General features: G+C 42.0%; 1 protein-coding gene across 1 annotated transcript; it reads right to left on the reverse strand.

Moving 5' to 3' along the window:
- Window positions 1-44: 44 nt before the first annotated feature.
- On the reverse strand, window positions 45-15081 carry cnot7 (CCR4-NOT transcription complex, subunit 7). Its single transcript, XM_006781804.3, has 7 exons — window positions 14910-15081; window positions 14150-14273; window positions 13882-14075; window positions 11767-11928; window positions 8040-8184; window positions 7796-7906; window positions 45-1516 (listed from the first exon to the last, which is right to left on the reverse strand). The coding sequence occupies exons 2-7, from the start codon at window positions 14264-14266 to the stop codon at window positions 1385-1387; spliced, it is 861 nt and encodes a 286-aa protein (XP_006781867.1). The 5' UTR covers window positions 14267-14273; window positions 14910-15081; the 3' UTR covers window positions 45-1384.
- Between the last annotated feature and the right edge of the window lie 279 nt (window positions 15082-15360).

Below are 15360 nucleotides of genomic sequence, written 5' to 3' on the forward strand. Positions count from 1 at the left end.
TTTAATGGAAGAACGCGAAGCCACTGAAAGATACGATGGTAGAAAAATTTCAAGCCTTTATTTACAAAATCATCTAAAAACATTCCTCTTTTTTATTGCATATTCTTCTTCGACTCGGTTACAGTGAGAGAAAGACGTACTGCAGAAAGAGGGAAGTGCTTCAGCTGTCGAGTTTCTGTCACCGAGGGAGGTTAATAAGCCGTGAGCCTACGCTTTAACACGCACCTATGCAAGTTCAGAATACTATTCAACAACACAGCGTTTATTCTTCTTATTGTTTTTGTTTCTTTTGTACATGCGGCAGTTTTATGCGGCATGAATGAACTGGAAAAGCAACACGTGAAGGGAACCAAAAAGCACAAAAAGTCTAATTCAAAGGTCAGAACTACAAATGAACTCCCGCTTGTTAAAAAAGCACCGTCACTTCGAGTAAAACTTTCCTCTTCTTTTATTTCAACGCTAAAACTATAAATTAAAACAAAAATTGACTCTCTGGTGGTTACTCAGTGGTTACCTCGGCACTTCCTACAGCTTTCATTCTTTTTTCTTCCCAACACATTTTTGTTGGTCGGCTGAGGTGATGTGTATCCATGATGTTTACACGCACATCAGTGTGCACCCATTCTGACCAACTGATAATAAAGATATGGCATCCACTTGCTTTATGGTCTGCTCCGCTTTAAAAGGCTTATCACAGAGGACTTAGCTCTTAATAAACTTAACATTAACGGGACCGATTAGAAAAATCCTCAAGACTCAAGCGCATGTAAACACACCCCAACTATCAGAGAGGAAATCTGTGTGGTCTTAGTGTTGAAATGGGGGCAACTAGTCAATGCCAATAAATTAAAAAGTTAAAAGATAAGAATGCAGTTATTATTAAGGCTGAGCGTGGTGAGAGTTGTGATACTACAGCTTTACATGTTCACAATGTGAAATGGGAACATAGAGAAGGCAATTAAGAGGCCAGAGAGACACACAAACACATTTTCAGCTTTCCTTATAAAATCAGGTTAGAGCTTTAAAGTGCAAAACATTTCTACAGAACACTTTAGGAAAACTAAAATCCCACCTTTTTAAGCATGTTAAATTGAACTGAACCGACCACACGCAGTCTACGCTGCCTCTTAGGAATAAAAGACTAAACTCAAACATGCAGTTGTTTGCATGTGTGAGGACAGCGGTGATTCTTTTTTTTTTTGGACCATCATATTCATTGGTCTAAAGTGAGCAGAGCCTATGAGAAACTTGAGAAACAGCTTGTTAAACGATGCACGTGTAGGTTATTTTCTTCTTCCATTATTATTGTCACTCGGGAACTTGGCGTCAGAGCCGCACTGATTTTGGGTGTGAAGTGCAGGATGGGAAGAGTTTCAGAGCGATGTCACGACTGCTGCTTGTTAGCCTCTTCTTCATACGCGTTTCCGGTTCCGTTCTGGACGTAGGCGGAGCCTGAGCCGAGCCCGTACAAGTGACCACAGTACTTTGCATCGTCGATATGATCCTCAAAGAACATCTGTGGGAAGGATTACAAAAAACCCACACAATAAAACAATCGATTAGTGGTTAGGATAACACACAGTCAAAGTGTGAAAAAAAGATGATGTCAAAGTGTACCAAGTAAATAAAGGGCCAAAATTACCGATATCAGTTATTGGTATTGGTGATATTGATATCATAGTGGTATAACTTTCCAGAATAATTATTTAAGACAATAAAACACACCTTCCAACACACATTACTGTTTGTAATGCTTTCATTTAAGGTCAACACTATGCTTTCTCAATCATTCAAGTCACATGACTTCAGAACAACTAAACACAGCAGAGCAGGGAGGAGGGGGCGGAGCCTGTGTGAAAGAAGCGCTGTTTGCACTGCCATGTCTACTTTCTGATGATTGGGAGTAACGCACTGAACCTAGAGAAGAAAAACAAAGTGAAGTATCAATTCTTTCATGCTGGTATCGATCCAATACAAATACCAGCATTAGTATCGATACTAGTGATATTTGAATCGATCTGCCCACCTCTATCAAAGTGCAATAAACCTGTATTATTAGGTTTGGCCAGCACAGTGGGGACTTTTCTGGTTGCTATGGGAAAACCAGCCTACTGCTTACTTCAATCCAGAATTAAATTCAAAGTCCGGCTCCTCACATACAACGGCTTAAATAATCAGGCCCCATCTTATCTTAATGACCTTGTAGTACCATATCACCCTATTAGAGCACTTCGCTCTCACACTGCAGTCCTACTTGTTGTTCCTAGAGTATTTAAAAGTAGAATGGGAGGCAGAGCCTTCAGTTTTCAGGCCCCTCTTTCAATTCAATTTCAATTTTATTTATATAGCGCCAAATCACAACAAATGTCGCCTCAAGGCGCTTCATAGATACAGAGAAAAGCCCAACAATCATATGACCCCCTATGAGCAAGCACTTTGGCGACAGTGGGAAGGAAAAACTCCCTTTTAACAGGAAGAAACCCCCGGCAGAACCAGGCTCAGGGAGGGGCGGCCATCTGCTGCGACCGGTTGGGGTGAGAGAAGGAAGACAGGATAAAAGACATGCTGTGGAAGAGAGACAGAGATTAATAACAGATATGATTCAATACAGAGAGGTCTATTAACACATAGTGAGTGAGAAAGGTGACTGGAAAGGAAAAACTCAATGCATCATGGGAATCCCCCGGCAGCCTACATCTATTGCAGCATAACTAAGGGAGGATTCAGGGTCACCTGGTCCAGCCCTAACTATATGCTTTAGCAAAAAGGAAAGTTTTAAGCCTAATCTTAAAAGTAGAGATAGTGTCTGTCTCCCGAATCCAAACTGGAAGCTGGTTCCACAGAAGAGGGGCCTGAAAACTGAAGGCTCTCCCTCCCATTCTACTTTTAAATACTCTAGGAACAACAAGTAGGCCTGCAGAGTGGGAGCGAAGTGCTCTAATAGGGTGATATGGTACTACAAGGTCATTAAGATAAGATGGGGCCTGATTATTTAAGACCTTGTATGTGAGGAGCAGGATTTTGAATTCAATTCTGGATTTAACAGGAAGCCAATGAAGGGAAGCCAAAACAGGAGAAATATGCTCTCTCTTTCTAGTCCCTGTCAGTACTCTTGCTGCAGCATTTTGGATTAACTGAAGGCTTTTCAGTGAGTTTTTTGGACATCCTGATAATAATGAATTGCAGTAGTCCAGCCTGGAAGTAATAAATGCATGAACTAGTTTTTCAGCATCACTCTGAGACAGGATATTTCTAATTTTAGAGATGTTGCGCAAATGGAAGAACGCAGTCTTACATATTTGTTTAATATGTGCGTTGAAGGACATATCCTGGTCAAAAATGACTCCAAGGTTCCTCACAGTGTTACTGGAGGCCAAGGTAATGCCATCCAGAGTAAGAATCTGGTTAGATACCATATTTCTAAGCTTTTCAGCGCCGATGACCTCAGTTTTATCTGAGTTAAGAAGCAGAAAGTTAGTGGCCATCCAAGTCTTTATGTCTTTAAGACATTCCTGCAGTTTAACTAATTGGTGTGTGTTATCTGGCTTTATGGACAGATAGAGCTGGGTGTCATCTGCATAGCAGTGAAAATGTATGCTATGTCTTCTAATGATGCTGCCTAGGGGAAGCATGTATAATGTAAACAGAATTGGTCCTAGCACTGAACCCTGTGGAACTCCATAATTAACCTCAGTGTGTGAAGAGGACTCTCCATTTACATGCACAAATTGGAGTCTATTAGATAGATATGATACAAACCACTGCAGTGCAATACCTGTAATACCTACAGCATGTTCTAATCGCTCTAACAGGATATTATGGTCAACAGTATCGAATGCTGCACTAAGGTCAAGAAGGACAAGCACAGAGATGAGTCCACTGTCAGAGGCCATAAGAAGATCATTTGTAACCTTCACTAAAGCTGTTTCTGTGCTGTGATGAACTCTGAAACCTGACTGAAACTCTTCAAATAAACCATTCCTCTGCAGATGATCTGTTAGCTGTTTGATAACTACTCTTTCAAGGATTTTTGATATGAAAGGAAGGTTGGAGATTGGCCTATAATTAGCTAAGACTGCTGGGTCTAGAGATGGCTTTTTGAGTAAAGGTTTAACTGCAGCCACCTTGAAGGCCTGTGGTACATAGCCGATTATTAGAGATAGGTTGATCATATATAAGATCGAAGAATTAATCAATGGCAGGAATTCTTTGAACAGTTTTGTAGGAATGGGGTCTAAAAGACACGTTGATGGTTTGGAGGAAGTAATTATTGAAGTTAACTCAGAAAGATCGATTGGAGAAAAAGAGTCTAACTTAACATCAATGGAACTAAGAGTAGCTGTAGATAATATTACATCTGTGGGATGATTATTGGTAATTTTTTCTCTAATGATAAAAATTTTATTTGTGAAGAAGTTCATGAAGTCATCACTAGTTAACGTTAAAGGGATGGTTGGCTCAAAAGAGCTCTGACTTTTTGTCAGCCTGGCTACAGTGCTGAAGAGAAACCTGGGGTTGTTCTTATTTTCTTCAATCAGTGATGAGTAGTAAGCTGTTCTGGCTTTGCGGAGGGCTTTCTTATAAAGCAACAAACTATTTCTCCAGGCTAAATGATGATCCTCTAAATTTGTGACACGCCATTTCCTCTCCAGATTACGAGTCATCTGCTTTAGGGTACGTGTTTGACAATTATACCACGGGGTCAGGTACTTCTGATTAGAGACCTTAGTTTTCACCGGAGCTACAGTATCCAGAGTCGTACGTAGTGAGGAGGTGAAATTATTAACAAGATAATCGACCTCTGTTGGGGTAGCGTTCAGATAGCTGCTCTGCTCTGTGTTGGTACAGGGCATTGACGATGATAACAGTGGCTGGATTATATTCTTAAACTTAGTTACAGCGCTTTCAGAAATACATCTACTTTGATAAAGTCCACTCTCCACTGCTGCGTAATCAATTATTGTAAATGTAAATGTTATCTAGAAATGATCAGACAGGAGAGGGTTTTCAGGAAACACTGTTAAATGTTCAGTTTCTATGCCATATGTTAAAACAAGATCTAGAGTGTGATTAAAGTGGTGGGTGGGTTCTTTTACATTTTGAGAGAAACCAATTGAGTCTAACAACAGATTAAATGCCATGTTGAGGCTGTCATTTTTAGCATCAACATGGATGTTAAAATCACCCACAATAATTATTTTATCTGAGCTCAGAACTAAATTAGATATAAAGTCTGAGAAATCAGACAGAAACTCTGTGTAAGGCCCAGGTGGACGATAGATGATAACAAGTAAGACTGGTTTCTGAGTTTCACAGCTGGGGTGGACAATGTTAAGCATCAGGCTTTCAAATGAATTAAAAGTCTGTCTTGGTCTTTCATTAATTAATAGACTGGTGTGAAAAATTGCTGCCAAACCGCCCCCTCGACCTGTGCTTCGAGATTTCTGGTAGTTAGAATGACTCGGGGGTGTTGATTCATTTAAACTAACATAATCATCCTGCTGCAACCAGGTTTCTGTAAGGCAGAGTAAATCAATTTGTTGATCATTTATTAAGTCATGTACTAACAGAGACTTGGAGGAGAGAGACCTAATATTTAATAATCCACATTTCACTGTTTTACTCTTTGGTTCAGATGTGGATACTGTATTGTTCTTTCTTTGTAAATGTTTAAGTTGTTTGTTGCTGGTTTTTAGTTTGTTTTTTGTTTTTTTGGAAGCAGACACAGTCTCTATGGAGATGGGTTTTTGGGGGGGTAGCAGGAGGAGAGAAGCTGCAGAGAGGCGTGTAAGACTGCAACTCTGCTTCCTGGTCCCAACTCTGGATAGTCATGTTTTGAGGGGTTTAATAAATTTGTCGATATTTCTAGAAATGAGAGCTGCTCCATCCAAAGTGGGATGGATGCCATCTCTCCTAACAAGACCAGGTTTCCTCCAGAAGGTTTGCCAATTATCTATGAAGCCCACATCATTTCTGGGACACCACTCAGACAGCCAGCAATTTAAGGAGAACATGCGGCTAAACATGTCACTCCTGGTCTGATTGGGGAGGGGACCAGAGAAAACTACAGAGTCCGACATTGTTTTGGCAAAGTTACACACCGATTCAATATTGATTTTAGTGACCTCCGATTGGCGTAACCGGGTGTCATTACTGCCGACGTGAATTATGATTTTACTGAATTTACGTTTACCCTTAGCCAGCAGTTTTAAATTTCCTTCAATGTCGCCTGCTCTGGCCCCTGGAAGACAATTGACTATGGTTGCCGGTGTCTCTAGCTTCACATGTCTGAGAACAGAATCACCAATTACCAGAGTTTGACCCCCAGCGGGTGTGTCACCGAGTGGGGAAAAACGGTTAGACACATGAACGGGTTGGTGGTGTACCTGGGGCTTCTGTTTAGGACTACGCTTCCTCCTCACCGTTACCCAGCCGTCTTTCCCCAGCTGCTTGGGACCTGCCGGGGAACAGCTAGCGGGGCCTACGCTATCTTCGGCTGCACCAGCTACAGGGGCCTGGCTAGCTAAGGGTGAGAGAAGGGTGCAAAGCCGAGTCTCCAGATCAGTAATCCTGGCCTCCAGAGCTGCAAATATGCTACATTTGTTACAGATATCATTACTGCTAAAGGAGGCCGAGGAGTAACTAAACATCTGACACAATGAGCAAGAAAGTGCAGAAGGGACAGGTGAAGTAGCCATGGTGCTAACGGGTCGGCTACGAGCTAAGCTAGCGAAACAGTACAGAGACAGTGAGTGAATACTTTGGCTATAAATTAGGTAGTGAGTACACAGAAAGTGTGCTTCGGATGAAGCACGTGAAGATTATACTGTGAAAAAAAGAATGTATTTAAAAGTTGTTAATTAAACTGCTAAGCAAATAAGCTACTCAGAAACACCACTGTGTTTGAGCAGGAACAGGAAGCGATACTATACCACAGAGCGAGCGAACACCAAGTGACAGCGCCCCCCCCTCTTCTGTGGAACCAGCTTCCAGATTGGATTCGGGAGACAGACACTATCTCTACTTTTAAGATTAGGCTTCAAACTTTCCTTTTTGCTAAAACATATACTTTGGGCTGGACCAGGTGACCCTGAATCCTCCTTTAGTGATGCTGTAATAGGGGGAGGGACTCCCATGATGCATTCAGTATTTCTTCTTCAGTCACCTTTCTCACTCACTATGTGTTAACAGACCTCTCTGCAGTGAATCATATTTGTTATTAATCTCTGTCTCTCTTCCACAGCATGTCTTTATCCTGTTTTCCTTCACTTACCCCAACCAATCACAGCAGATGGCCCCGCCCCTCCCTGAGCCTGCTTCTGCCGGAGGTTTCTTCCTGTTAAAAGGGAGTTTTTCCTTCCCACTGTTGCCAAAGTGCTTGTTCATAGGGTTCATATGATTATTGGGTTTTTCTCTGTATGTATTATTGAGGTAACAGTGGTTGTGATTTGGCACTGTATTAACCGAATTGAATTGAATATTATTTATGACATTAAACACTTTACTGTCGAGTTCATGGTCAGATCAGTCGTCAAACAATCAGGATGTGAGTGAAGTGCAGACTTTAAATCACAGAGTTTTACAAATGTACTCCATTAACTGTTTAGGACTTGAAGCCATTTTTACAGTGTCCCCAACTCTATGTTCATGTTGACCCTACTCTCAGCCTTTCTCAGGGACTGAAGTTACTACATGTATTAAACACGTCTGAGTTTTGGGTTGACAACGTGTTAACCTGTATTATAAACTGGGTCCTTATTCTGATCCTCTCCACTCTCGAACACGGGGTACGTACCTCTCTCATCTTGAAGAAAGCCATGCCTGTGAGCAAAGAGTCCGAGCCAGCCTGATGTTGTGGTCCAATCCTCTCCAGCTCTAGTTGCTCAGCTACTTCCTGAAGCCCACCCTGAAAGCAGCACACTTGAGATCAGTGCATGCAGTCAAAGTAAAACCTGAGGGATTGCATCAGAAATCAAGGTGATTAAATTAATAAAACAGGAGATGCTGCGTGCATGCTGCTGTAATATTTATAGAAGCACCTTCAGGTTTTTACAGCTCTTCATGAGGTACTTGACATCGTAAATGACTGGGAAGTACAGGCGAAGAATCTCAAAGAAGTCCACCTCCTCCTCAGGAAGGTTAGCGTTGGACAGAATCTTAATCAGGTATCCAAAGTCATAGCCACTGTAAAACACACACAGCAAACACTTTAACAAAGTTGCTTAGGAGCACAGCAGCTGGTGTCAAATACTGTATCACTTTCAGTCTCCAAGGAAACAAAGATAACTAAGAGTTTCATATCAAAGAAGCATTGAAATAAAAATACACTGTAGTTATAAATTCCATTGTGGCAACTGAGAAAACTAGACGAGAATAAAAGTGACATCAGTGACCTTCAAACCCAATCTTTGTTTTTTTTTTTTTCGTCCAATGTTTTTTCTCTTTGGTATTTTTTCATACATAAAAAATGAGAACAAATGATGTGTTTTTGTGAGAATCTGCTAGTAACAAAGTAGTTAAGTTAGTAGTTAAAACCAGTTCTTTGCAAAGTAGTGTGTTACGTGTGGCTATGTCACAGGGTGGAAAGGGACAAGTTTCTAGGGTTTTTTACTATGCATGTTTTGCCGTGTTTTACCTTTTTTAATATTTTAATATTGTACATTGGTTTGTTTTTATGAGTTTTACTGCATGTTTTTATGGTATTTATTTGGTGACTTGTCCTGGAAAGACTCCGCCCCTACCTGATTACAAACCTAATCACACCTGGGAGGTCCCAGAGGCCAATAAGAGGGCCTGGCAGACCACAAAACAGAGGCTTGAGGAAGAGGCTTGAAAAAGAGACGTGAGAGACGAGCAGGAGTGAGTGGTGTCAGGCGGCGCCGCCGCCTGCAAGCCCAGAGGGCTGGTGGAGCTTGGCGTCAGGACAGAGGAGGATACAGCGCCGGCAACCAGAGACGCAGAGCGAGCGGTCCGATTGCTGCAGCAACAGGAGGCCAGAGTACGCGTCTGCAGAGAATTGGAGGTGACGAGACGGGCCGGTGCCGAGTGGCAGTTACAAAGAAGCGGCGGGCGGAGTTGAGAGCTCTGCCCACCCGGGGTAAGTCTCTTGACTTTCCCCTTTTAATGATTCAAAGCTGCCTAAAAGAGTAGTAACTGCCGCTGCCTCCCTCCTTTAGCGCACCGGGGCGCAGAACGTGGAGAGGAAGGCGAGGATGCCGCCGGGTTCCCCTCCTACACCGCTCCGCTGGATTTTTAACTTTTAGTGACTCTTATATCGTGGCGGATGCCACCGGACTTTTAATGTTGTGTTTTATTGATTTTTATTGTGTTGTCCCCTGGCCAGGGTTGTTTTAATCCATTTTACATTTTTAACTATTTAAATATAATAAATTATATTTTAATTATACAGTTTTAATTCGTGTGCTTTCCCTTGGCGGCTCCACTGCTCTGTCCGTTTGGAGGAAGGTTTCCCTCCTTTAACAAACTCTGTGAAAAACATCACCTTCGCTCCGTTACAGCTACAACACTGGTTCATCTCTTGAGTTAGGTGCCTTTAATGCTAGGACGACTCAGAGGTCAGTGTTAAATGGCTTCACATAAAACAGAAAAGAAAAAACATTCCTCTGAATATTTTCAGGTACAAACAAACAAATCAGTGAAAAAGTCATCAGTGTTCAGAGAAAAAGTTTGAAGGAGCTTTAGAAAGTCTGACAGCAAGTCTGGCTGCTTGGAAGCAACATGCAAAGAAAAAACGACACAGTGCTGTGTTTTTGGTGTTAACATGTACAGTGGGGCAAAAAAGTATTTAGTCAGCCACCGATTGTGCAAGTTCCCCCACTTAAAATGATGACAGAGGTCAGTAATTTGCACCAGAGGTACACTTCAACTGTGAGAGACAGAATGTGAAAAAAAAATCCATGAATTCACATGGTAGGATTTGTAAAGAATTTATTCGTAAATCAGGGTGGAAAATAAGTATTTGGTCACCTCAAACAAGGAAAATCCCTGGCTCTCACAGACCTGTAACGTCTTCTGTAAGAAGCTTTTCTGTCCCCCACTCGTTACCTGTATGAATGGCACCTGTTTGACCTCATCATCTGTATAAAAGACACCTGTCCACAGCCTCAACCAGTCAGACTCCAAACTCCGCCATGGCCAAGACCAAAGAGCTTTCGAAGGACACCAGGAAAAGAATTGTAGACCTGCACCAGACTGGGAAGAGTGAATCTACAATAGGCAAGCAGCTTGGTGTGAAAAAATCAACTGTGGGAGCAATCATCAGAAAATGGAAGACATACAAGACCACTGATAATCTCCCTCGATCTGGGGCTCCACGCAAGATCTCATCCCGTGGGGTCAAAATGATCATGAGAACGGTGAGCAAAGATCCCAGAACCACACGGGGGGACCTGGTGAATGACCTGCAGAGAGCTGGGACCAAAGTAACAAAGGTCACCATCAGTAACACACTACAACGGCAGGGAATCAAATCCCGCAGTGCCAGACGTGTTCCGCTGCTGAAGCCAGTGCATGTCCAGGCCCGTCTGAAGTTTGCCAGAGAGCACATGGATGATACAGCAGAGGATTGGGAGAATGTCATGTGGTCAGATGAAACCAAAGTAGAACTTTTTGGTATAAACTCAACTCGTCGTGTTTGGAGGAAGAAGAATACTGAGTTGCATCCCAAGAATACCATACCTACTGTGAAGCATGGGGGTGGAAACATCATGCTATGGGGCTGTTTTTCTGCCAAGGGGACAGGACGACTGATCCGTGTTAAGGACAGAATGAATGAGGCCAAGTATCGTGAGATTTTGAGCCAAAACCTCCTTCCATCAGTGAGAACTTTGAAGATGAAACGAGGCTGGGTCTTCCAACATGACAATGATCCAAAACACACCGCCCGGGCAACAAAGGAGTGGCTCCGTAAGAAGCATTTGAAAGTCCTGGAGTGGCCTAGCCAGTCTCCAGACCTCAACCCCATAGAAAATCTGTGGCGGGAGTTGAAAGTCTGTGTTGCTCGGCGACAGCCCCAAAACATCACTGCTCTTGAGAAGATCTGCATGGAGGAATGGGCCAAAATACCAGTTACTGTGTGTGCAAACCTGGTAAAGACCTATAGTAAACGTTTGACCTCTGTTATTGCCAACAAAGGTTATGTTACAAAGTATTGAGTTGTATTTTTGTTATTGACCAAATACTTATTTTCCACCCTGATTTACGAATAAATTCTTTACAAATCCTACCATGTGAATTCATGGATTTTTTTTTCACATTCTGTCTCTCACAGTTGAAGTGTACCTCTGGTGCAAATTACTGACCTCTGTCATCATTTTAAGTGGGGGAACTTGCACAATCGGTGGCTGACTAAATACTTTTTTGCCCCACTGTATGTGGCTAAATAATCTTAACATCTTAACAGCTCTGTAACATTTCTTATTAAAAAGACGAGACAAGACAAAACTGTTTTACAGGTTAACAAATATAATTTCAAATTGAAACTAAACAGCATGTCTGAACAGCTCAGCAGACATGTAATTTGGTTCAAACACTCATATATCAAGAGCTTTTACAAAGGTAATATATAATATTCAAACTTGGTGAGAGTGTACCAAAGGTAAAACGCTGTGTTTCTAATAAGTGCTTTGTTATTAAAGAGTAAAAAATTGTGTATAAAATAGCTATAAGCCAGTTTCTGGATGTGAAGCAGCAGGTAAACACAAGTGTTACTAATGACACTGCAAAGTTTAAGTCAGAGCAGAATACCTGTGAAAAGACAGCCACTTGACTCCGTCGCAGAGCACCACACCTGATGTCATCAGCAACTCTGCAAAGTAAAGCGTCTCGATGCCTTCGTCCTCGTGCTTCTTGAACTGAATCCCTGAAGTGGTGAGGAGCTCAATGGAGTCCTGTGCATACATATCTTCTCTAAAGGGGAAGAAAGTCACAAACAACAAAAGGACAGTCAACTAGGTAACAGGTCAGCAATCGGTTTAAGTTTAGGGATTATAATGTTGCTCTTGAATGACAAATAAACTGGCCGTACGAAATTTTACAACATTAGACAATCAACTCATGTTTAATTTGGACAGCTTTTTTCTGGGGGACAAAAAAAAAAATTGTGTAATAAATTAAAATGCCAAGTCTCAGGATTCATTTAAGTAGGTTTAGATGAAAATTACAAAAATGTAAGGGAGATCAAACCCTTTAACACACTGTACCTAAACTGCAAACAGTGAAGAAAAAAGCCACAAAACTAAACAGAAATGTACTAGAAGAATATCCTCCGTTCAAATAAAAACTAAAACTAAAAGAAAACGTTGATTGCCAAAATCAGCTGGTTGGGTCTTTTGTGGATCCGCAGAAAAAATATATAGATGGTGGCAACAAACTATGAATGCACTTCAGGATGCAGCGTACATGTTTTTCCTTCAAGAAACGACTCCCTGTCCATGACTTCAGAGGTCTCACCACTGACAGGCTGCAGTTTGCAAAAATGTACAAAAAGAAATAAAGTAGTGTTTTGGAACCATGTTCTGTTTGATCAAACCAAAATTTACCTCTATTAAAATGATTAAACGTCTCTAGGAAGGGAAAAGCTTGGAACATAAAATGCCACATCATCTAACATCGAAGGGCTTCTGTTAGGATTCGTGCACGTAACCCTGCCAAACGCCCTGGCTCACTGGTGTTGATGATTTCACTGCTGGCAGAAGCCGTAAGTTGAATGCAGAGTTGTGCTTACATTCAGCCAATTGCATCAAAACCTGTTGGATGTTTCATTATTCAGCAGGACAACAATCCTCTACATAAAACCAAAAGGCTTACAAGAGTAAAAAGAAGGAAAATTCTCGACTGGCCGAGTCAGCCCTCTAATTGAGTGCCATTCCAAAAGGCGGCGGTAGCTGCCACAAGCAGCAAAGAGCTGAAAACGTGAGCAGTTGAGGACTGGGAGATCATCAGCAGGGAGGTTACAAAGCATCTGCAACTGTCTTTAAGTCAAAAACTCAAAGCAGTTGCTTACAAAACTGCAAACGTGATGATTTTGTGTGTACCTGAATAACTTTTGAGCACCAAAACTCTGGGCCCCTGTCTCACACACTTCTCTCTATAGTTTTAATGCAATACTCAAAATTAAAGCTGAGACTTGGCAGTGTAGTGTAGTATTAGTTGTTTTATTTCAAACTTAGTGTCATATTGAAACAGTGCGTAGACCAAAAGCTGTCCAAATATTTACAGTCGGGCCTGCATGTAGAAACGATTCATGTCCCGTTAAAGCTGGAGTGGAGACTTTTACGCAGAAAGAAACAAACTTATTTTACATCCAAGTCCTTTGTCAAATGCATTCACACAAAGCGGATCAAGCCCATCAGATAAATCTCTCAACATTTTGTATTGACAGATGGATACAGTGCCACACTACAGTAGTAACTAAGGGCATGGCACGGTTTGCTTACTGTCAGAAGGAGCAGACAGCGACAGCATGTCCACACTGCAGAGTTAACTGCAAATCTGGACACATTTAAATTGAATATGAGAAAAATAAAGTCTGATCAGTAGAAGGATTTTGGGGGGACTTTGTATTGCTGTTTTTTAGGGAGTCAAAACCCCAGTATTGTGTGCAGTTACAGTATTTCACAAGCAAGACAGCATCTCTGTCTTTCCAGCAGCAGTGAACGCTGTCTGTTTATTATGCTTAAGAACGAGCCAGGAGTACTGTAAACAATGGAGCATCTTCATATGTATAACATGTAGTTAAAAAAAAAAGTCAAGAAAGGTTTTACTATTTGCACGCACTGATGGGCCGTTATCAGCTGATCAATCCATCTATGGGGCTCCAGCAGGAATACAACAGACAGACAGACCGAATTGCAATCTTACGTGAGGTTAAACTTAAAATTGAACTGCCACGTTGACGTCCCGGGTGGGTAGTCCCCCTGCTCGTTCATAAATGTGAGGCCCAGCTGTATTATCTTGAGCAAATCCACATTGCAGCGCAGCAATTGGTACTGATAGTCAGCGTTGCTTCTGAACTCTCCGATCGGTCTGGCTACAACACCTGGAAACTCCGTGTCCTGCAAGCAGACGAGTCACGATGAACAACGGAAATGTGGGCATGGAGAAGCTCGGCGACTGTGGAACCACTCACCATAGCAATGTAGTTGTATTTTCGAATGACATGTCGTATCCTCTTCAGCTCCTCCTCCAGGTTGTTGGCCCAAACCTCACATATTCTTTGGCTATGATCCACAGTAGCTGCGGGCATAGTGCCACTTCACCATGCAAGGAGACAAAGAATTGTACTTGAATATAAACACAACATCTGCAATGTGGTGGATAAGTGTACTGTCATAGGTCAGCATATTACATTAAAGGGGGCTGAACAAGTGCACTTTAACACCTAAACCAAAGGCACAGAAGGATTCCTGACACAGCACTTGACTGAAAACAAATGAGGCTTCTATATTGGGCACAGGAAATAACTTTAGCCTGCTTGTGGTACACTGGGGAAGCTAACTTTACTCGCAGTTAGTGTTTCTATTCTTGTATAATGTATGCTAACTGTTGTTAGATAAAGGGAACCAGTGGGAGGAGCAGCTATCTCCTCATGATGAGCAGGACGGGCTTAGCCGACTGCTCTTCGCATTAGCTCGGGTTTTCGGCAGCACTTCGGCTAGCTAGGTTACCTGCAACAGTTAGCAGGCTGCAGAGCTAGCATTAGTTAACACGGGCAGGAGGAATAGGAGCTCTGTAATGAGACAAAGCAGCTCCTGCAAGTGGACAGCTAGCTCACAGATAACTGAGACTGTGTGCAGAACATGAAAGAGACTGGTGCAAGCACACACACACAGACACACACTCGGCGCCACTTTGATACAGCAAAGGTGAACGTAGCTTCGTTAACTTACCGTTCCCCAAACCGGGCGGGTGTGTGTTTTAAGCGTGTACTATCAGAAAACTGTTAGTTTGTTCCACGTTATAGTGTCGGGGGAGTTTCCGCTAACTTTTAAATACTTTATATTCAGTATCGTATTGATGTCAACCTACGGCTGCCATCATAGCTGAGCCTACAACTGGACGTCATCACGCAACACAGCAACGTCATACGCGTATATACGTGTGTAAGTATAGCTTAAGCACACTGCTGCCCTTGAAAACTGTACTCAAATTTCTTTTACTATATTAGATATGCGCTAGTGCTCCAGTCAGTATAATGAAAATAAATACATGAATAAAAGTCATTTCAGTAAATAAAAACACAACAACAACAATAATAATGTTGTTGTTATTATTATTATTTACTTTTGTCAGCAAAGTATGAACACCAAAATAAGACCAACCCAGCAGCAACGTTTATTC

The sequence above is a fragment of the Neolamprologus brichardi genome, chromosome 2 (genome assembly GCF_056152115.1).
Source record: "Neolamprologus brichardi isolate AB-2024 chromosome 2, ASM5615211v1, whole genome shotgun sequence".
Lineage (NCBI taxonomy): Eukaryota > Metazoa > Chordata > Actinopteri > Cichliformes > Cichlidae > Neolamprologus > Neolamprologus brichardi.

What these genes read in the sequence shown, in the direction of transcription:
- cnot7 (XM_006781804.3), bottom strand. Translation starts at nt 14,266, where the DNA reads ATGCCCGCAGCTACTGTGGATCATAGCCAAAGAATATGTGAGGTTTGG. An exon ending in AGAGCTGTAAAAACCTGAAG is followed by an intron (nt 7,907 to 8,039) that starts GTGCTTCTATAA and finishes TGCTGCTTTCAG; the next exon opens with GGTGGGCTTCAGGAAGTAGC. An exon ending in CTTTCTTCAAGATGAGAGAG is followed by an intron (nt 1,517 to 7,795) that starts GTACGTACCCCG and finishes TCCTTCCCACAG; the next exon opens with ATGTTCTTTGAGGATCATAT.